Source organism: Homarus americanus, unplaced genomic scaffold, assembly GCF_018991925.1.
Source record: "Homarus americanus isolate GMGI-L3 unplaced genomic scaffold, GMGI_Hamer_2.0 scaffold46197, whole genome shotgun sequence".
Lineage (NCBI taxonomy): Eukaryota > Metazoa > Arthropoda > Malacostraca > Decapoda > Nephropidae > Homarus > Homarus americanus.
Window position 1 is genome coordinate 1,359,894 of NW_024723050.1, and position 16,607 is coordinate 1,376,500.

Genomic DNA, 16,607 nt, shown 5'->3' on the forward strand with positions numbered 1-16,607 from the left:
TGCAAACACAACAGCAGACTATGAACTAAGCATGTCATGATGCTAAGGTTTGAGGAGATAGGCTGAGAGATGCATCAGCCAATAACAGGCATCCCATGCAGTCACATGAAATTATTAGCCCACCCATGCGTCCCTGCGTTGGAGCATGATGCAATCTCTTGGAACTCTAGGTAATTCATTCCAGTGCCCGGAGCAGAGTGATTTTTCTCAGAATTTTCTGGAAATATGCATGATGCAATCTTTCAGAAATTCATTCGCATACCCGGAATGGAAATTTTTTTCTGAAATTGCTCGAAATAAAAAAAAAAAAAAACATTGGAAACTTCCAGTGATTGAAGATTCCAGAAAATGGAGAGATTACTTTATTTTGGGATATTTACATAATTCCTTACCTCAGAGTCGTGAAAAAGTCATTTGTATTTATGCAAACTTTTTTTCTTTCTCCCATAATATACAATATATCTGACTCCTTTGTATGTTTCTATTACAGGTTTTGGAAAAGAGACTAAACAAGAAAGTGGATAAGGACAATCTCTTTTCATTGTCTGAAGACACATCTTCAGTTACAAAGTCTTGTTTGGAACAAATGTCAATAATAAAAGGTTTTGAACATGTAGTTTGGACTCAGGATATGCGGCATTTGTATGTTTTAGTTGCAAAGTCACTTAGTTTCAAGGAACCTGTTTTGCTTGTTGGGGAGACTGGTTGTGGAAAGACTACTGTATGCCAGATGATAGCTTCTCAGAACAGACAAGAACTTTATACTGTTAACTGTCACATGCATACAGAAGGAGCAGATTTTCTTGGTGGACTTCGCCCAGTACGGTCTCATGCAGATGAAGATGATAGGTTGTTTGAGTGGGTTGATGGCCCTCTCATAATGTCAATGAGAGATGGAGGGATGTTCCTTGCAGATGAAATCTCTCTTGCTGATGATAGTGTTCTGGAAAGGTTAAATTCTGTTCTTGAGCCAGAGAGGATGGTGGTGTTGGCAGAGAAAGGAACAGATGTAGGAGGTGACATAGATAGTCTGGAGATCATCTATGCACAAGAAGAGTTCAGGCTTATTGGCACTATGAACCCTGGTGGAGACTATGGGAAGAAGGAACTTTCTCCTGCCCTAAGAAATCGTTTCACAGAAATTTGGTGCCCCAAAGTTGAAATTAATCGAGTAGCATCTGATGTACTTGGCATTATTGAGCACAACATTGAAAAAGAAGTTGTTTTGAATTCAGAAGAGCACACAAGTGGCCTCGGTAAAGCTATGTTGCAATTTTTGGAACATTTTACAAAGACAGACCTTGGTAAAAAATGTGTTCTTAGTATCAGGGACTTGTTGTCTTGGGTGTATTTTATCAATAAAGTTACATCAGCCCCAACCAATATGGATGTAGGCTTGGCTTATATCCATGGGGCATGTCTTGTTCTTTTAGATGGTTTAGGATCAGGACTCACAGGCAGTGGTATTGCAGGATGGAAGCAGCTCAGAGAAGCCAGTCTCAAATACCTGTGTCAGCAAGTGTGGCAGAAGACTGGTGTCATTCCCAACACATCAACACTTCAGGAAGAATTTATTAATAATTTGGATTTTGTAAACACTGATGCTATGTTTGGTGTTGGACCTTTTGTGATCAGCAAAGGGTCAGTGAGTAAATGCAAGCCTAACATGTTTACCTTTAAGGCACCTCGCACATGTGTAAATTTGTTGCGGTTACTTTGTGGTTTACAGCTGACAAAGCCATTGTTGTTAGAAGGTAGCCCAGGTGTGGGTAAAACCAGTTTGGTGATGGCTTTAGCTAAAGCCTCAGGAAATGACATTGTGCGAATCAATCTTTCTGAACAGACAGATGTGAGTGATCTATTTGGTGCAGATCTGCCAGTTGAGGGAGGCAAGGGTGGCATGTTTGCATGGCGTGATGGGCCTCTGCTACAGGCACTGCGTCAGGGCTCCTGGGTAGTGTTGGATGAACTTAACTTAGCGTCGCAATCAGTTTTGGAAGGATTGAATGCATGTTTTGATCACCGTGGTGAAATTTTTGTGCCAGAATTAGGCAAAACCTTCCAAGTGGAGCATCGTTCTACCAAAATATTTGCCTGTCAAAATCCGCAGTATCAAGGAGGTGCCAGGAAAGGTCTTCCAAAGTCTTTCATGAATAGATTTACCCAGGTAAGGGGTTTTTTGTAAATATTTTATATTACAAAATTTGGACCATATATAGACTAATTCACTCAACAAATACTCTTATTCTCTTTTCTCTTAGTACAAAAGGATAGAATATGCAGTCTTTGCTTTCTATAATCACTTCATATTTTAATATTGACTCCTTATTTGAGATGTGTGGCCCCACCGATATTCCATTGTTATATTTCAAATTCAAATTTACTCTTCCCCTATGGTATAGTATTCCTATACTGTATAATTATATAGTATTAGTTAACACCTGCCTTCCAATCTCTCATCAGCCTTCAAAAATTTTTTCATGTTCTATATTATTCTTGTTTTGCATGTTATTATTCATTCATGTTTCTACTATCACTTTGTTGTGCCCATACTGTATATTTAGTACTACAGTATTACCCTGAAGTTTATCTGTTCACTTCTGGGAGCTGCACATTGTGTATTGTTGCCATGTCGTGAATAATTAAATTTTACATGTTCCTAATTAAAAAAAAATTATTGCTTGATGCATAGCAAGTTACTTTTATTTTAATTATTGATAAATTAACAATATTTTATACTTTGAAAAGGTGTGTGTGTGTGTGTGTTTTTTTTTTTTTTTGTCTATCATCTCTTGATTAAAAAAATTTTCCCATTAAGGTACATGTGGAGTCACTCTCATCTGCTGATTTGGAGTTTATTCTGAGTATGATGTACACAGATCTTCCAAATGATATAGTGGCAAAGATGGTGAAATTCAATCAGGCCATCACATCAGAAATTCAGGACCAAGGACTATGGGGTGCTCGTGGTGGGCCATGGGAGCTAAACCTGCGCGATATGTTCAGGTAAAGTATTAACACCATGCAGTGTTGTGTGTTTTAGGTTTTTTATTATGAAAATATTTGGATAATTAAATATCTTACATTATTAGATCATTTTGCTGAATTTTAACTTGTTTCTTTCATTATCTATTCACCATCTTAGCTCATAATTGAAATATGACACTCCCTTTTCAGGGTCATCCATTTCACTGCATTGTTTTGTGATTGAGGCTGTGCATTGGTCCATTTTTATATTAAATTACCCATTTCCATGATTTCCCCCAAACTGTATTGTGTTTGACTTTTAAGCGGCAGGACTGCAAATATTTTTTTTATTTTCCAAACCATATCTGGTCTTCTCAGTTATAAAAGAAAGGGGTTTCTGAATAATGAGGATGTTGCCATTCAAAACAAAGAGATCATATGACCTTGTTGAATCCTTTATGGAAAAACTACTACAATATCAGTTTTGTTGACCATAGAAAATATGACCAGAATTTGTCTCACCTCATCATACTTCATCAATTTTCACCTCTGTTGAAATTTTTTAAATTGAATCACAACTGTAAGTTCCTGTCAGCTCTTCAGATTTTGAATAATTTGTATGTTTATCATGGCCTTTTCTCCACAACTTCCTCAAAATTGGAAGGGTAGCAAGAGACACTGTCACATATAGAGAATATGGCAATTGAGATAGTCCTTCATGGAGAGGCAGACTGTCACAGTTCCAGGATTGTGGAATAATTTTTCCATGGCTCCTCATGCATGTTAAGAAAGGTATGAAGTGCCAATGGGGATTCTCTTACCTCATGAATTTAAGGTCAGGTGGAAATCTAAGGTCCTATGAAAACTTATACTCAGTAGGGTTATTAGCTACCCCAGTGTCTTAGGTGTTTTGTTTTCCTGGTGCATAAAGAGTCACAGAGAATTCTGGGAATAAAGAATGTCTACTATGATTCCGAATTTCTCACATTTTGCTTCTATTTAGTGTGATTGAATCACAGAGTGAAAATATGGTCTAGACTCTTTGAAGTGTAGGCAGTTATTGGCATGTTGGTGAGGGATATACATGAAGTATTTTGGTTTGCTTGTAAAAGTATGTCTACAGCTTTTACATACTTATATAACTGTACATATCTCTTAAATTCATTGGCCATGACAGATGGTGTGACGTTATGGTGAAGAATCAAGACAAGGATTCCTACAATCCAGGGCAGTATGTGGGGCTCATCTACTCTGCCCGCATGAGGACAATAGAAGACAAGAAAAATGTGTTTCGTTTATATAATGGCATATTTGGGGAAGAGTATCCCTGCTATCAGAGTCTTGGTAGATTCCATATAACTAAGACCACTGTGCAAGTTGGACATTCAGTGATTGATAGAAATCAGGATGGTAATTATGTACGTATGCAAAACTTGAATGTTATGAACTCAGTTGCTTAGTTGCCCTTGAAATTTTAGTTGATTGTTTTTTTATACTGTTAGAGTAATGTTCATCCAAAATTATTGCATTACTCTTTAAAAAATATCATCATTTTCTATTGAATATTTGATAAGAAATATGTAGAGTGAGGCATTCTCTGATGACCATTATATAATTAACAGAGTGAAGAAGACAGCAGTGGAGACCTGTATATGATACATCACCAGTTGCCAGTCTTAGAGAGTCTCATTAGCTCTGTAAATATGAATTGGATGACTCTAATGGTAAGCAGAATTTCTCCATGTTGGGCATTTAACTTGGAGACTTTTTTGCCATCCTCACATTTTTGTGGGCCATGGGTCAATTAAAGTTAGCCATGAGTTAATCCCAATCCGCTCCTTATGAATGCCTCATGGCAGGTCTTGTTTTGGCTAGTGAGTTGTTTTCATTGTAAGGCAGGAACATTGTCCATTCAACATAAATTTGAGTGCTATAAACACCCAGTTGAACCAGGGTTATGAAGCATGATCCGGTCCTGATCGGGTGGTTGGTTATGAACCAACTAGTCCCATCAAGTACACTGGGTCGAACACAGACTTTGTTCACTTAACTCAAATTCCTTAGATACAAACCTGAGAATTATACAAATCTCACATTTTCCCAGCCTGGCACTGTGCTTCAACATTTGTTACCTCATATTACGGCTCTGTTGACTGCATTCTTCTGCTTTTATGAAACTAAAAATTAAATACTGCTTTCATAATAATAGTAAAACCTTGATAACTCGGCACATATGGGGCTTTGACCTTGCCGAATTATCCCAAATTTTGACTAACTGAGGCTCACCATATAAAAATAAACAAGACAAAATTATTGGCCCATATACAGTATGTGTACATTTAATTACTACATTAAAAGGTAACACTTACCAGCACTGCAGGCGAAGAATGAAACTTTGTAGTAGGCAAGAGGCAGGGTAGGTGACACAGAGGCAGGGTAGGTGACACAGAGGCAGGGTAGGTGACACAGAGGCAGGGTAGGTGACACAGAGGCAGGGTAGGTGACACAGAGGCAGGGTAGGTGACACAGAGGCATGGTAGGTGACACAAGCATGGTGACACAGAGGCAGGGTAGGTGACACAGAGGCAGGGGGGTGACACTGAGGCAGGATAGGTGACACAGGCAGGGTAGGTGACACAGGCAGGGTAGGTGACACTGAGGCAGGATAGATGACACAGAGGCAGGGGTAGGTGACACAAGCATGGTGACACAGAGGCAGGGTAGGTGACACTGAGGCAGGATAGGTGACACAGGCAGGTGGGTGACACTGAGGCAGGGTAGGTGACACTGAGGCAGGATGGTGACACACAGAGGCAGGGTAGGTGAGTGACACAGGCAGGTGACACAGGCAGGCAGGTGACACTGAGGCAGGATAGATGACACAGAGGCAGGGTAGATGACACAGAGGCAGGGTAGGTAACACAGAGGCAAGGTAGGTGACACAAAGGCAAGGTAGGTGACACAGAGGCAGGGTAGGTGACACAGAGGCAGGGTAGGTGACACAGAGGCAAGGTAGGTGACACAGGCAGGGTAGGTGACACAGGCAGGGTAGGTGACACAGAGGCAAGGTAGGTGACACAGAAGCAGGGTAGGTGATGCAGGCAGGGTAGGTGATGCAGTTGATGGCGGGGAAATGCAACATAAACAGTGCAGCACTTAGGTACGAGTTACTTCTGTAATTTTGTCACTTATACAAAAAAATAAAAAAATTAACAAAAATAATTGTATTCTGTATGTATAATTCAGGTCCGAGTATGTAAATAAACATGTAACTTATATCACTAATGATATTATAGTCCACCTAGTAAAACTGTTTTCTTTATTACAGAGCAAAAGAGTAAAAATTCAAATACTGTATTCTAATGTGGCTTAGAAATAAAGAAAATATAATATAAAACAATAACAAAATTAAGAGCATAGGTGTGTGTGGGAGGTAACTTATGTGAAGGCAGTGAGCTGTACTGTGTGGCTGGCTCACTCGCCTCCCTCCCTCCCTACCATGTGACATCACGGCAGACACACACACATGCATAGACACGTCTTGAGTCAGCTGGTTTACTGCCTGGCTGAATTATTGTTTAAAAAGTGATTATAGCACTACTGGTGTCAGACACGAAAAAATGACTTCAGTTGCTTTCGGATTGTTGGACTAAATTAGAATTTTTTCCAAAGGGGGGACAGTGGGGATACAGTACCTGGACGGTTCAGATAGTTGAAATTCTGATAATATGAATTACACCAAATTCAAGTCTACGACATTGGATTTATTGTAATAGTGGAGATGTTCTGCATACAGTGGCTGGCCTGACATGAATGGGGGAGGTTGTTGGGTGTTACTGGGTTAGTACCACAGGAACCAAATTTTACCAGGGAATGCTGAATATTAATTCTGGTGCCCTCGATACTCTGTGGTGCAATGTATGGTATTTTATACCCAAAATATTGGGGTGCTACAACACCCTTCCTTCCCACATCCATGTACTGGGTGGAGTGAGCCAGCACACACCTGACCACACCAATAACAAACACCAGACTGACCAAGTGTGGAGTGCAGCGTGACAAGTGTTACCCACGAGGCCAATTATGCCAAGATTTTCCCATCTAATTTTATATAACTTTGCATTTTCCTAGTTATTTTATTATAAACTCTGAGGCCATATACAGTACAGTGAACCCTCACTTTACACGGTCAATTGAACCCACGGAGGCCCGCGTAAAGCGAGAAACGCGTAAAGTGAACAACATAACATATGGGATTAAATGAAATAGAGACCAGTTGACCCCCAAACTCCACTTTTTCCAACACAATACCTATGTTCTAGTAAAAATAACATCTTAATTTTATGATGGTACATGCACACAATTAATACTTAAGAGAAATACAGTCGCCAAGTTAATGTCCATTCAAATAATGGACTCGACTCCCTCCCCCTCTTCTCACACTCCTGGCTCTTCCCTCTCTGAGAAATCTTTGGGGGAAAACCACTAGATTTTAAGGTATAGTAACAAATAATACCTCAAACTAAAGTTTGGATAATATAATTGACATTGCTGGATTCCTTGTAAGACCAGGAATATTTTGAATATAAATGTCATATATTTTGCACAAAAGATAACATATTTACTCAGAGTAAACAAAATACTTAAAGTAGATCTAAAATTTGTATGTCTAATGCAAAATCTATGATGTTTATATTGAAAATGATCATCAAATTGTAAGAATTCCAGCAATGTAAATTATATTCTGGCCTGGTAATTTGTATGAATTTTATGAGCTAAAACAAATATCTTCAATAAATAAACAAAATATACTTACCGAAATACTATCTGTCAATCAAAATACCCCACCTCCCCCCCTCTTCCCACCTGCTCCCTGGGTCCCTCCCTCCCTACCAGAGAAATGATTGGGTTATAACAGTATATTTACATTTTTAGTAATAAATAATACCTCAGACTAAAGTTAGGATAATATAATTGACATTGCTGGATTCCTTGCAAGACCAGGAATATTTTGAATATACACTTCATATATTTTGCACAAAAGATAACATATTTACTCTGAATAAACAAAATACTTGCATTAGATCTAAAATTTGTATGTCTAATGCAAAATCTATGATGCTTATATTCAAAATGATCATCAAATTGTAAGAATTCCAGCAATGTAAATTATATTCTGGCCGGATAATTTGTATGAATTTTATGAGCTAAATAAAAAAATTGTACTTCACCCGCATGTATGAGTAGATGCACCGCGTAAAGTGGGAATTCCGGTTCTGGCAGGGTACCGCATAAATGTAGAAACACGTAAAGTGAAACCGCGGGTTCACTGTATGTACTTGGCGAATTATATGAAATTCCGAGATATAGAATGCTGAGTTATCGAGGGTTTACTGTAGTTTCAAGATTTAGTGTTTACCCTTGCCATAGAATCCTTGGTATTGGTGGCATTGTAATTATGAAAAGTGTGATATTGAAATGTGATTACACAATTACCATAATGTATGACTTAAGTTGTGGTTGTCTCAACTTGTGACTAAACATGCAGCAGCTTTATGTATTACATTGTTTGGCTTGTTTTTTTCCACACACACACACATTTTCCCATCCTTTATTCTTGATGTTGTAGAGTACAGTAAGTCCTCGCTTAACGTCTGCCCGCTTAACATTGTTTCGGTACTACGTTGCTAAGCTTTTGAGACAAAAAATTTGTCTAACGTCTCGGTGACTCGGTACAGCGTCTTTTGAATCATCACGGACTACTTTTTACCTTTTTCACAATATGTATTTAGGATGGTGTATGCATGTAAATGAGTAAAAATAAATGAAGAAAGTTACTATATCTACTGAAAAATAAGTTGAAAAAACATATACAGTACTTCAAATGTACTGAAGGGACTAAAAATTTTATCTCTTGTGCAAAATATATGATGCCTATAGTATTCATATTATTCGCTGTCTTGCAAGGATTCCAGCTATGTAATTTATATTCTGTTAACTTTAGTCTGTGCCATTTTATAAGATAAAAATTTTAAGCCTAAACCACCTTCAATCTTGCTGGAAGTTCATAGGTGGAGGTGATGTATTATGACAGCTGGTGCCACCCGCCGGCCAAGGTTACCTAATGGTTATTTATTTATCTGTCATGTAGAGGAGTTTTGAGTTTTCTCTAATAAAATCTCATTGAATGTGACTTTATAGTAATGCATACAGGCACCTCACCAGGCATCACACAAGGAGTTTTAAATTTATGTATATGAAATGTATTTCTTGGGGCAAAGGGAAGCTCAGGAATGTAACTCCCGTATTTTTTATCTATATCTAATGGGGAAAATTGATCCGCTTAACATTGTTTCGTATAACGTTGCGTTTTCAGGAATGTAACCCCGACGTTAAGCGAGGACTTACTGTATGTTTTGTAGTGGTGTTTCCCTTCTACAGTATTGACCCAAATCTGGTTTATTCCTGCTACTTAGCACAAAATGATCACTCATCAGTAGCACATCCTTCCTTTCAATATTATTTAAAGTAGATTAGGCAGTGGGCTCACCCACCCATGTCGGAATTACATAATAGTACATAGATTTGTTTAGATTTGTTTACAATAAAATGAAGAACGAAATAGTTACTGTATACTCACAAAAAAATATTCTACACCCTTGACTCTGAAACCATCCGCAACGATCGCTGCGACAGAAGCCGTGGTGAGTGTTGTCTGATTTCTGGGTTCTGTGTGTCATATTGTATAACCCTGCAAAGGTGCAGAATATTCTTTTAGTGAGTGTACATATATATAATACATAATACTGTATGCAATACAGTAGAAAAAAACCCTGAGTGCTGGCCTAATTAAGCTACAGCGATGTTGTAACTCGATAAATTAGTTGAAGCAATTTTTTACCCAAGAAGTGCGGGACCTAGTTACCTGGCTGAGCTCCATGTGGCAAAAACCCAATTTTCTTTTCCCCAAATAATAAAATTAACCTTAAACCTAAAAGAATAAAAATATTAAATTTTTTACATCAACCAAAATATGAATCCTCTCCTTACATTGGTTTGGTCGTGGTTAGTCTCAGAATATGAGGAAATTCACTGGTGAGCTGGTGTAGGATGTTGACAGCACGGAAGGAGGGAGGTGGTGGAGTCATCACTCATGGAGGAGGAGAGGATGTGTGGGCGATGTTTCTGTCTAGTATTTTAGTAGTTAGCATATTTTCATAAAACACAAACTTGCTTATTTTTTTAAATATACACTAATATTTACAAAATAATCTTGCCTCCTGAGCATCATATTTTTTTTAATCACTTATGCATTAGTCTAATATCTACTGTACATATATATATACAAAAGAGTAAACTAAACATTTCAATACTTCTTTGTGTGAAAGTCATGATAACACAGGCCAGCACACAATCCCATTTTACATTCAGGACATCATATGATGACAGGTTTCCGTGTATGAGTCTTGCATTACTATTTCTCTATGCATGACACTCTATTTGTTTCTTAGGGTTATTTCCTTCCTCTTTGCACATATTGTCCAGATATAATGCCAAAGCACAAATTTTTCGGAAGAGTCTGTCTGGGACTTGTGTTGCATGGCTTGATTTCCAAGAAAAACTTTTCTAGGACCTGGTATGCAGTTCTCAACCACCAGAGTTTTGACTGATTTTCATGAAACAGTCCAGATAAGAAGGGTTATATCCAGACCCCTTCCCCCACTTTCCATAGATTCACTTTTTTCAGACTTTCAATTTTTCTAGACGGGTCTGTCCCAATTAGTCCGGTATATTGAAGTACTATTGTATTTAAACAACATTCTCTTGTGTTTTGCACATATTGTTTAGGTGATACATTTCAGTAAACATCAGGGTCAGAGTTCAAAAGATTGCCAGGAGCCTAACTTATCATTACTGATGTTTTAGCAAGACTTCATAGAGATGTGTGTCATCACTGGACAAAGTGCTGATTGCTAAATTCAAGTCTGTCTAAGGTTTAGATCATTGGAAAGTCAACAGCTCAAAACATTATTGGGGTGTGATGGTTGTAGTGTATCAGTGCAAAGAATTTGATGAACCATGTATATATGCGTAATCAGGAGACACAGTGCAAAACATCGAATTCAGATATTTGTTTAAGAAATAAAGGCTACTGCTGCTTGTTAAAGTTCAGTATATATTCCAGATAGAGCTCTTGTAACATGTAGATATTTTGATAAAATTTGACGTGAGTATTTTTCATTTTTAGTTGGTGTAGAATATCAAATTACAATCAGTGATACTTGTTACTGGAAAACCAAAGGTAAAAACCTTGCCCTGAGGATAACTCTATATCAGTAGTTCTTGATATAATTATGAAACTTCACTTAGATAAGTCAATGTGCAGAGCACCAGATTTTGAGGGTAAGCATTACTGGTGAGTCAAAATTATTTTGAATATTTATTCATGTGTTTCATCAAATTTGTGCATCTGTGTCAATGGACATACTATTTCTGTTTATTACATTTTTATATTTGAGTTATAAAATTAGACATTTATATAATATCAAAATAGCTCTAGTTGATTATGATATTTATATCATTGTATTTAACTATTTCTTTTGTTCAGGTTGGTGAATCAGGAGTTGGGAAGACATCTCTAGTGAAGCTGTTAGCCAGGTTGACAGGTCATCGCATCCTTACTCTCACTGTCAATTCTGATATGGATGTGACGGAACTCCTTGGTGGCTTTGAGCAGGTTGGAGATACTATTTACTAGAAAGAATATACAGTACTGTAGTGTATTGTATATAGATGTTACATGTAGTACAGTATAGTTATTTTCATAAGGTATAATGCTGAATACTTTACCCTACATAAGTCTGATCAAGGGGTGAATTATCACAATGTTTGTTTTATAAATAAAACTAGAGTAATATCCATTCAAACAATACTGTATTTAACTGTAGTTTCTTTTCATTTGGAAGGTTGCAAGAATTAGGCATTAACAAAATTTTCTCTGGTTCACTAGACATCTGTAGTTATATTTGACCAAGAACAAAATGTCTTTACTCCTTTGGCTGTTTTGTTATAGCTGCTATAAAGAATTATATAAATGATATGGCTTGTTCGGGTCTTGAAGGTCATGTTAAGTGTATTCAGCTAGATCCGGCCAGGTCTTGCTGCTGTGACTGTCCAACTCCCACTAATGTTAAGGACACAATTAAAATTATTTCCTTCTGGGATTGGAAAACTATAAACTTTCCAAAGTTGCTAGACACCGAGTTGGGCAGGATGTGACCTTGGGCCATATTTGCCAAAACCCCAGGGTTAATAATTTATCTCCTGTAATAAAAAGGAATTTTATGCCTCATTCTTTTCATTTTCTGCTCTCAGGGGGGTTCATCCCTGGGATTCCATAACTATTCATTCTGTAGTTAACCCATTACCACCACCTATTATAATTCTTTTTGTTAAACTCGGTGTAGTTTTTTAATTTAATGTATTTCAAAGTTTTACTTTTGTGTATGCAGATTGACTATGGGCGGGTCCTGGGTGAAGCTGTCTGTGATGTTGGTCATGCTGCCTGGGCAGCTTTGAGAAAGGCCCTTTTGCATGGAAGGGAATCCCAAGCTAAGAAGATTCTGTCAACCTGGGATAATCTTCTCTCTGCCCGCAATGACAGTAGGTTTAATTTATACATGCAGGTTTCAGCATATGGTTGGAGGAATAAGGCTTGTTTAACTATATTTTGGGTGACTGTGTAGAAGTATGGATCACTTAATATCACTCATAATGATATTAAGTAAAAAATTATATGCTTTCATGAGACTTTAGACTATATATCTATGATGAACGAAGTATTAATCCTGTAATCCCATTTTGTGCTCACTGGGTTTGGGTTGAACATTTTATTCCATTTGATCCAATGGTTGGCTGAAGTTCCAGTGAGGCTTGAGATTAGGGGGGTGAAACCCACAGTAAACTCGCTCACATATTCAAACCTCTTTAACTCATCTAAAGTTCACAGTCATGGTCCTCAGATTCTGCCAATATATATCCCCACTAAAATAGGACACCAGGCCACTTGTTCCTTCCTCTCAGTCATAAAATGGAGCATTGTGCTTCAGTCCTTTGAAAACTAGCCATAAATGGTCAGTTGTCAGTAGTCTGCATCTTGAATCTCTGCACAGTACTGCATTCCAACCAGGAGGTATAGGCCACTAGGTGTAGTGTGTAGAGTTTGCCCAGAAATAGTGATGGGGAGAGTGGTGTGGTGATGGCCTGCATGGTTGGTGGTGTAAATGATGTACATGGTTGGCAGTGAAGGTGGTTAGTGGTGCAGATTGTTAGCAGTGCAGATAGTTGATGGGGAAGATGGTTGCTGAAGTAGGTGGTAGTTGGTAGTATAGGTGGTTGTGGTGGTGGAAGAGATAGTTTAAACTTTGTCACTCACACAGCAGCATCATCACAAATCTTTGTCAGATCCCTCCCCCACTTCTTTTTTTATTGATTTAGATGTGAACTATCCACTGTATTTTTATTTTATTGTTCATAAAAGGTAAAGTGTTCATTTCAAGTTTGGCAAATCCCAACTGGATAAACATAATTTGAGTTTTGTGGTTCATGACATTTTTTTTCCCCGCAGAAAATGGGGAAATAAATAATACCATTTAAACCCACCAAAAATGATGTTTATGACTTTAGAATCAGGCTAGATTGCTTAACCCCTACGCCCCAAGCTAAGGTGCCGCTACACACAGGGTAATTTGAGAAAAATCAACTTTTCCAAAAATAATTTTTAACTTTTAAATGATAAAACAATAAAAAAGAAGTAAGAAAAACTATATATTGACCCTCTAGAAAATTCCCTGGGAGAGCAGTGGCGGGAAAATGGCAATGCGAAGTGAGGGAGATCAGGGGACAGCGTTGTTTTGATGCGAGTACTCGTGGTCACGTATGCACTTCACGGCCATTTTCTGCTTGCCATTGTGTCTGGGATGGCCAGTAATGCATATTTTTATTGATCATAATAATTATTTGCTATAAATATTTTATTTGCATTATTTTTCATAAAAAGTGCTCGGCGACACACACACAGTCTGTCGCCAGGTTGTCTATCTGTCTTTGTGTTTGGGAGAGCAAGTAATGCATAGAAAAAATTATCAGAATAATAATTCCACAAATAAATACATTTATAACATAATAATAGCATTAATTTCCGGTAATACTACACTACAATACAACTACACTACTTTTAGCAATACGTATTACTTTGATATACAGTAACATGATAAAATGGACAAACAATGAAAATGAAACAAACAAAAGTAGGTAATTACATCCCAGAAGCTTCCCTGTGGCTGAGCGTGTGGCGTGACACACAAGTAGTCACGCTGGAACCTGACAACCCGCGCTGGGCATTCAAACAATGCCGCGAAAAGGCGCGTGTTCCGGAACGTCAACTGGGGCGTAGGGGTTAATTGCATTTATAATTGCTATATTGGTGCTGCAGCTATTGTAAGCACAATGCTAAAGGCAAAGTTTGAAATTAGGCAAGGGTTGAGAATTTTTTAAGTTACACTATTAATATATACAGTTATACCCAACAATGTTAATTATATTCACCCAGGTCATGTCACTGGCTTTTTATAAGAGAGAAGCTTAGTCACTTAAGAACTGATAAATATACAGGTACACGCGTCAGACTTTGGGCCGGTGCCAACTGTCAAATGTACTACCTCCCCTCCCCCCAAGCCCTCTCCCTCCCTCCCTCCCTCCCTCTCCCCCAACTGCCCAGCGTTGCTGGAATCCTTGTAAAACAGTGAATAATTTTAATATAAACGTCATGTATTTTGCACAAGAGATAAAAATTAATCACCTGTATCACATTACAGTAGTGGTTTAAGAGAAAAAGTGTATATGTACGTATATAGTATTCCACATACACGTAAGTATAAATAAAAAGTTTGTGATGATCGGACAACGTCCATTTCGGTTAACGGCACGTTTCCAAGAACGTATCTTGTACGTTAACCGGCGCATGACTGTATTACAATTTACAATAATGTAAACTTTCTTGTACCATCCTTGCATTGAAATAAATGACATGGTTATATATTTTACTCACGTAAAAGTGAGGCCATTGGAAATAATTCTTAAATAAATACAGTAGGTCATGAATTACAGAAAATTCGTGGCGTCATAATAGTTTTTTTTTTTTTTATCTTGTAATAACTCTGTTTCTCATTTACCCTATTAGGTACTTTATGTTCCTCCTTTACTTAAAAAGCTCTGAAATTTCACCAGTACATGTCAACTGTTCAGTTCAGGATCACTCAGGTCATCACTGACCACACATCACACGTCTTGACCTAACTTGACCATTGGCTTACTTAGAGACGAGGAGGACAACATCTGAAGAGACGGCACATTTCCACCACCAGTGTGAACTCCTGTTGGTTCTTCTTGGCACACTCACAACCACTGAAGAGATAAGATGCACGAAGACCACAAGCCACAAGGTTAGCACATTTACAGGAAAGACTCTTGTATCACCCCATTTACAAATACAGTATATTTAAAGAGAATAAATGCAGAAAAGTACACTTACTTTGAGGTGTGCATGTAGAAGGCTTCTGGTTGATGATGATGATGATGATGATGGGAATTAGAAGTGGGGGTGGAGGAGAAGGGAGAAGAGAAGGAAGTGGGGGTGGAGGAGAAAGGAGAAGAGAAGGAAGTGGGGGTGGAAGAGAAATCACCTTTCAGGGGACCCATACTTGATGCCGTCATTTCACCAATAAAATTTTAAGTTCACTAGGTGTAATTCAAGATTATTTTCTTTAAATCATCACTGCACTGCACTATATATATATATATATATTGTCAATATGTTAAATAAATTTCAGAATGACCAATAATTGTACTGTAAAAACGTAAAAATACTGTGTTCAAGAGACCCACAAGCAAGATGTTTCCTCCACTGAACAGAGATACAAACTGAGGCCTTGGTGGGTAAGTGAAGTTGCTGATGGGCACACCAAAAACTAGTTCCCTGTACTGCAATTATGTTAAATAAGTGTTAAAATGACAAAAAAAATTTAATATATAACTTGGAAAATTATTGAATAGTACAACCTTCTTGATATTTACTCCAATTTTAACGAATGTAAGCCCTAGAACCGATTTCTGTATTATCGGACTAATCTTCCAGCTGGTGAGCAAGCCAAAGTATGTCGAAACATTTTCATAAGAATTTCGTTAACCGAAATGAAGATTCCTATGGAAGGTAATTTGGTTAACGAACAAAACTTGGATTAACGGATTCCTTACAACAAACACGTTTTGTTGTGCACATCAGCTGATTGGCCCGTCCGCCAATACAGTAATCAGTTCTATGTTTACATTCGTTTCCAGTGGATTAAATATCAAGCAGGTTGTGCTCTTTACTATTTTTGCATTTTATATATTAACATTATTAGTCATTTGAAAATTTAGTTAACGTATTGATAATATATGCAGTACAGGAACCAGTTTTTTGTGCGCCCATCAGCCGCTTGACTCACCCGCCAAAGCGTCTGTTTAACTTTGTTTACAGTGGAGGAAACATCGTGTTTGTCGGTCTCGTGAATACAGAGTATTTTTACGTTTTTACATTA

The 16,607-nt window shown here is 37.8% G+C and overlaps 1 protein-coding gene across 1 annotated transcript in view; it reads left to right on the top strand.

Moving 5' to 3' along the window:
- The window catches only part of LOC121863240 (midasin-like), a 125,984-nt gene that overhangs the window by 58,104 nt on the left and 51,273 nt on the right, over nt 1-16,607 (top strand). Inside the window, exons 17-23 of the mRNA XM_042361750.1 lie at nt 491-2,167; nt 2,819-3,006; nt 4,145-4,385; nt 4,590-4,691; nt 11,576-11,704; nt 12,480-12,630; nt 15,346-15,470. Coding sequence (XP_042217684.1) covers nt 491-2,167; nt 2,819-3,006; nt 4,145-4,385; nt 4,590-4,691; nt 11,576-11,704; nt 12,480-12,630; nt 15,346-15,470 — 2,613 coding nt within the window. The remainder of the gene's footprint in view (nt 1-490; nt 2,168-2,818; nt 3,007-4,144; nt 4,386-4,589; nt 4,692-11,575; nt 11,705-12,479; nt 12,631-15,345; nt 15,471-16,607) is intronic.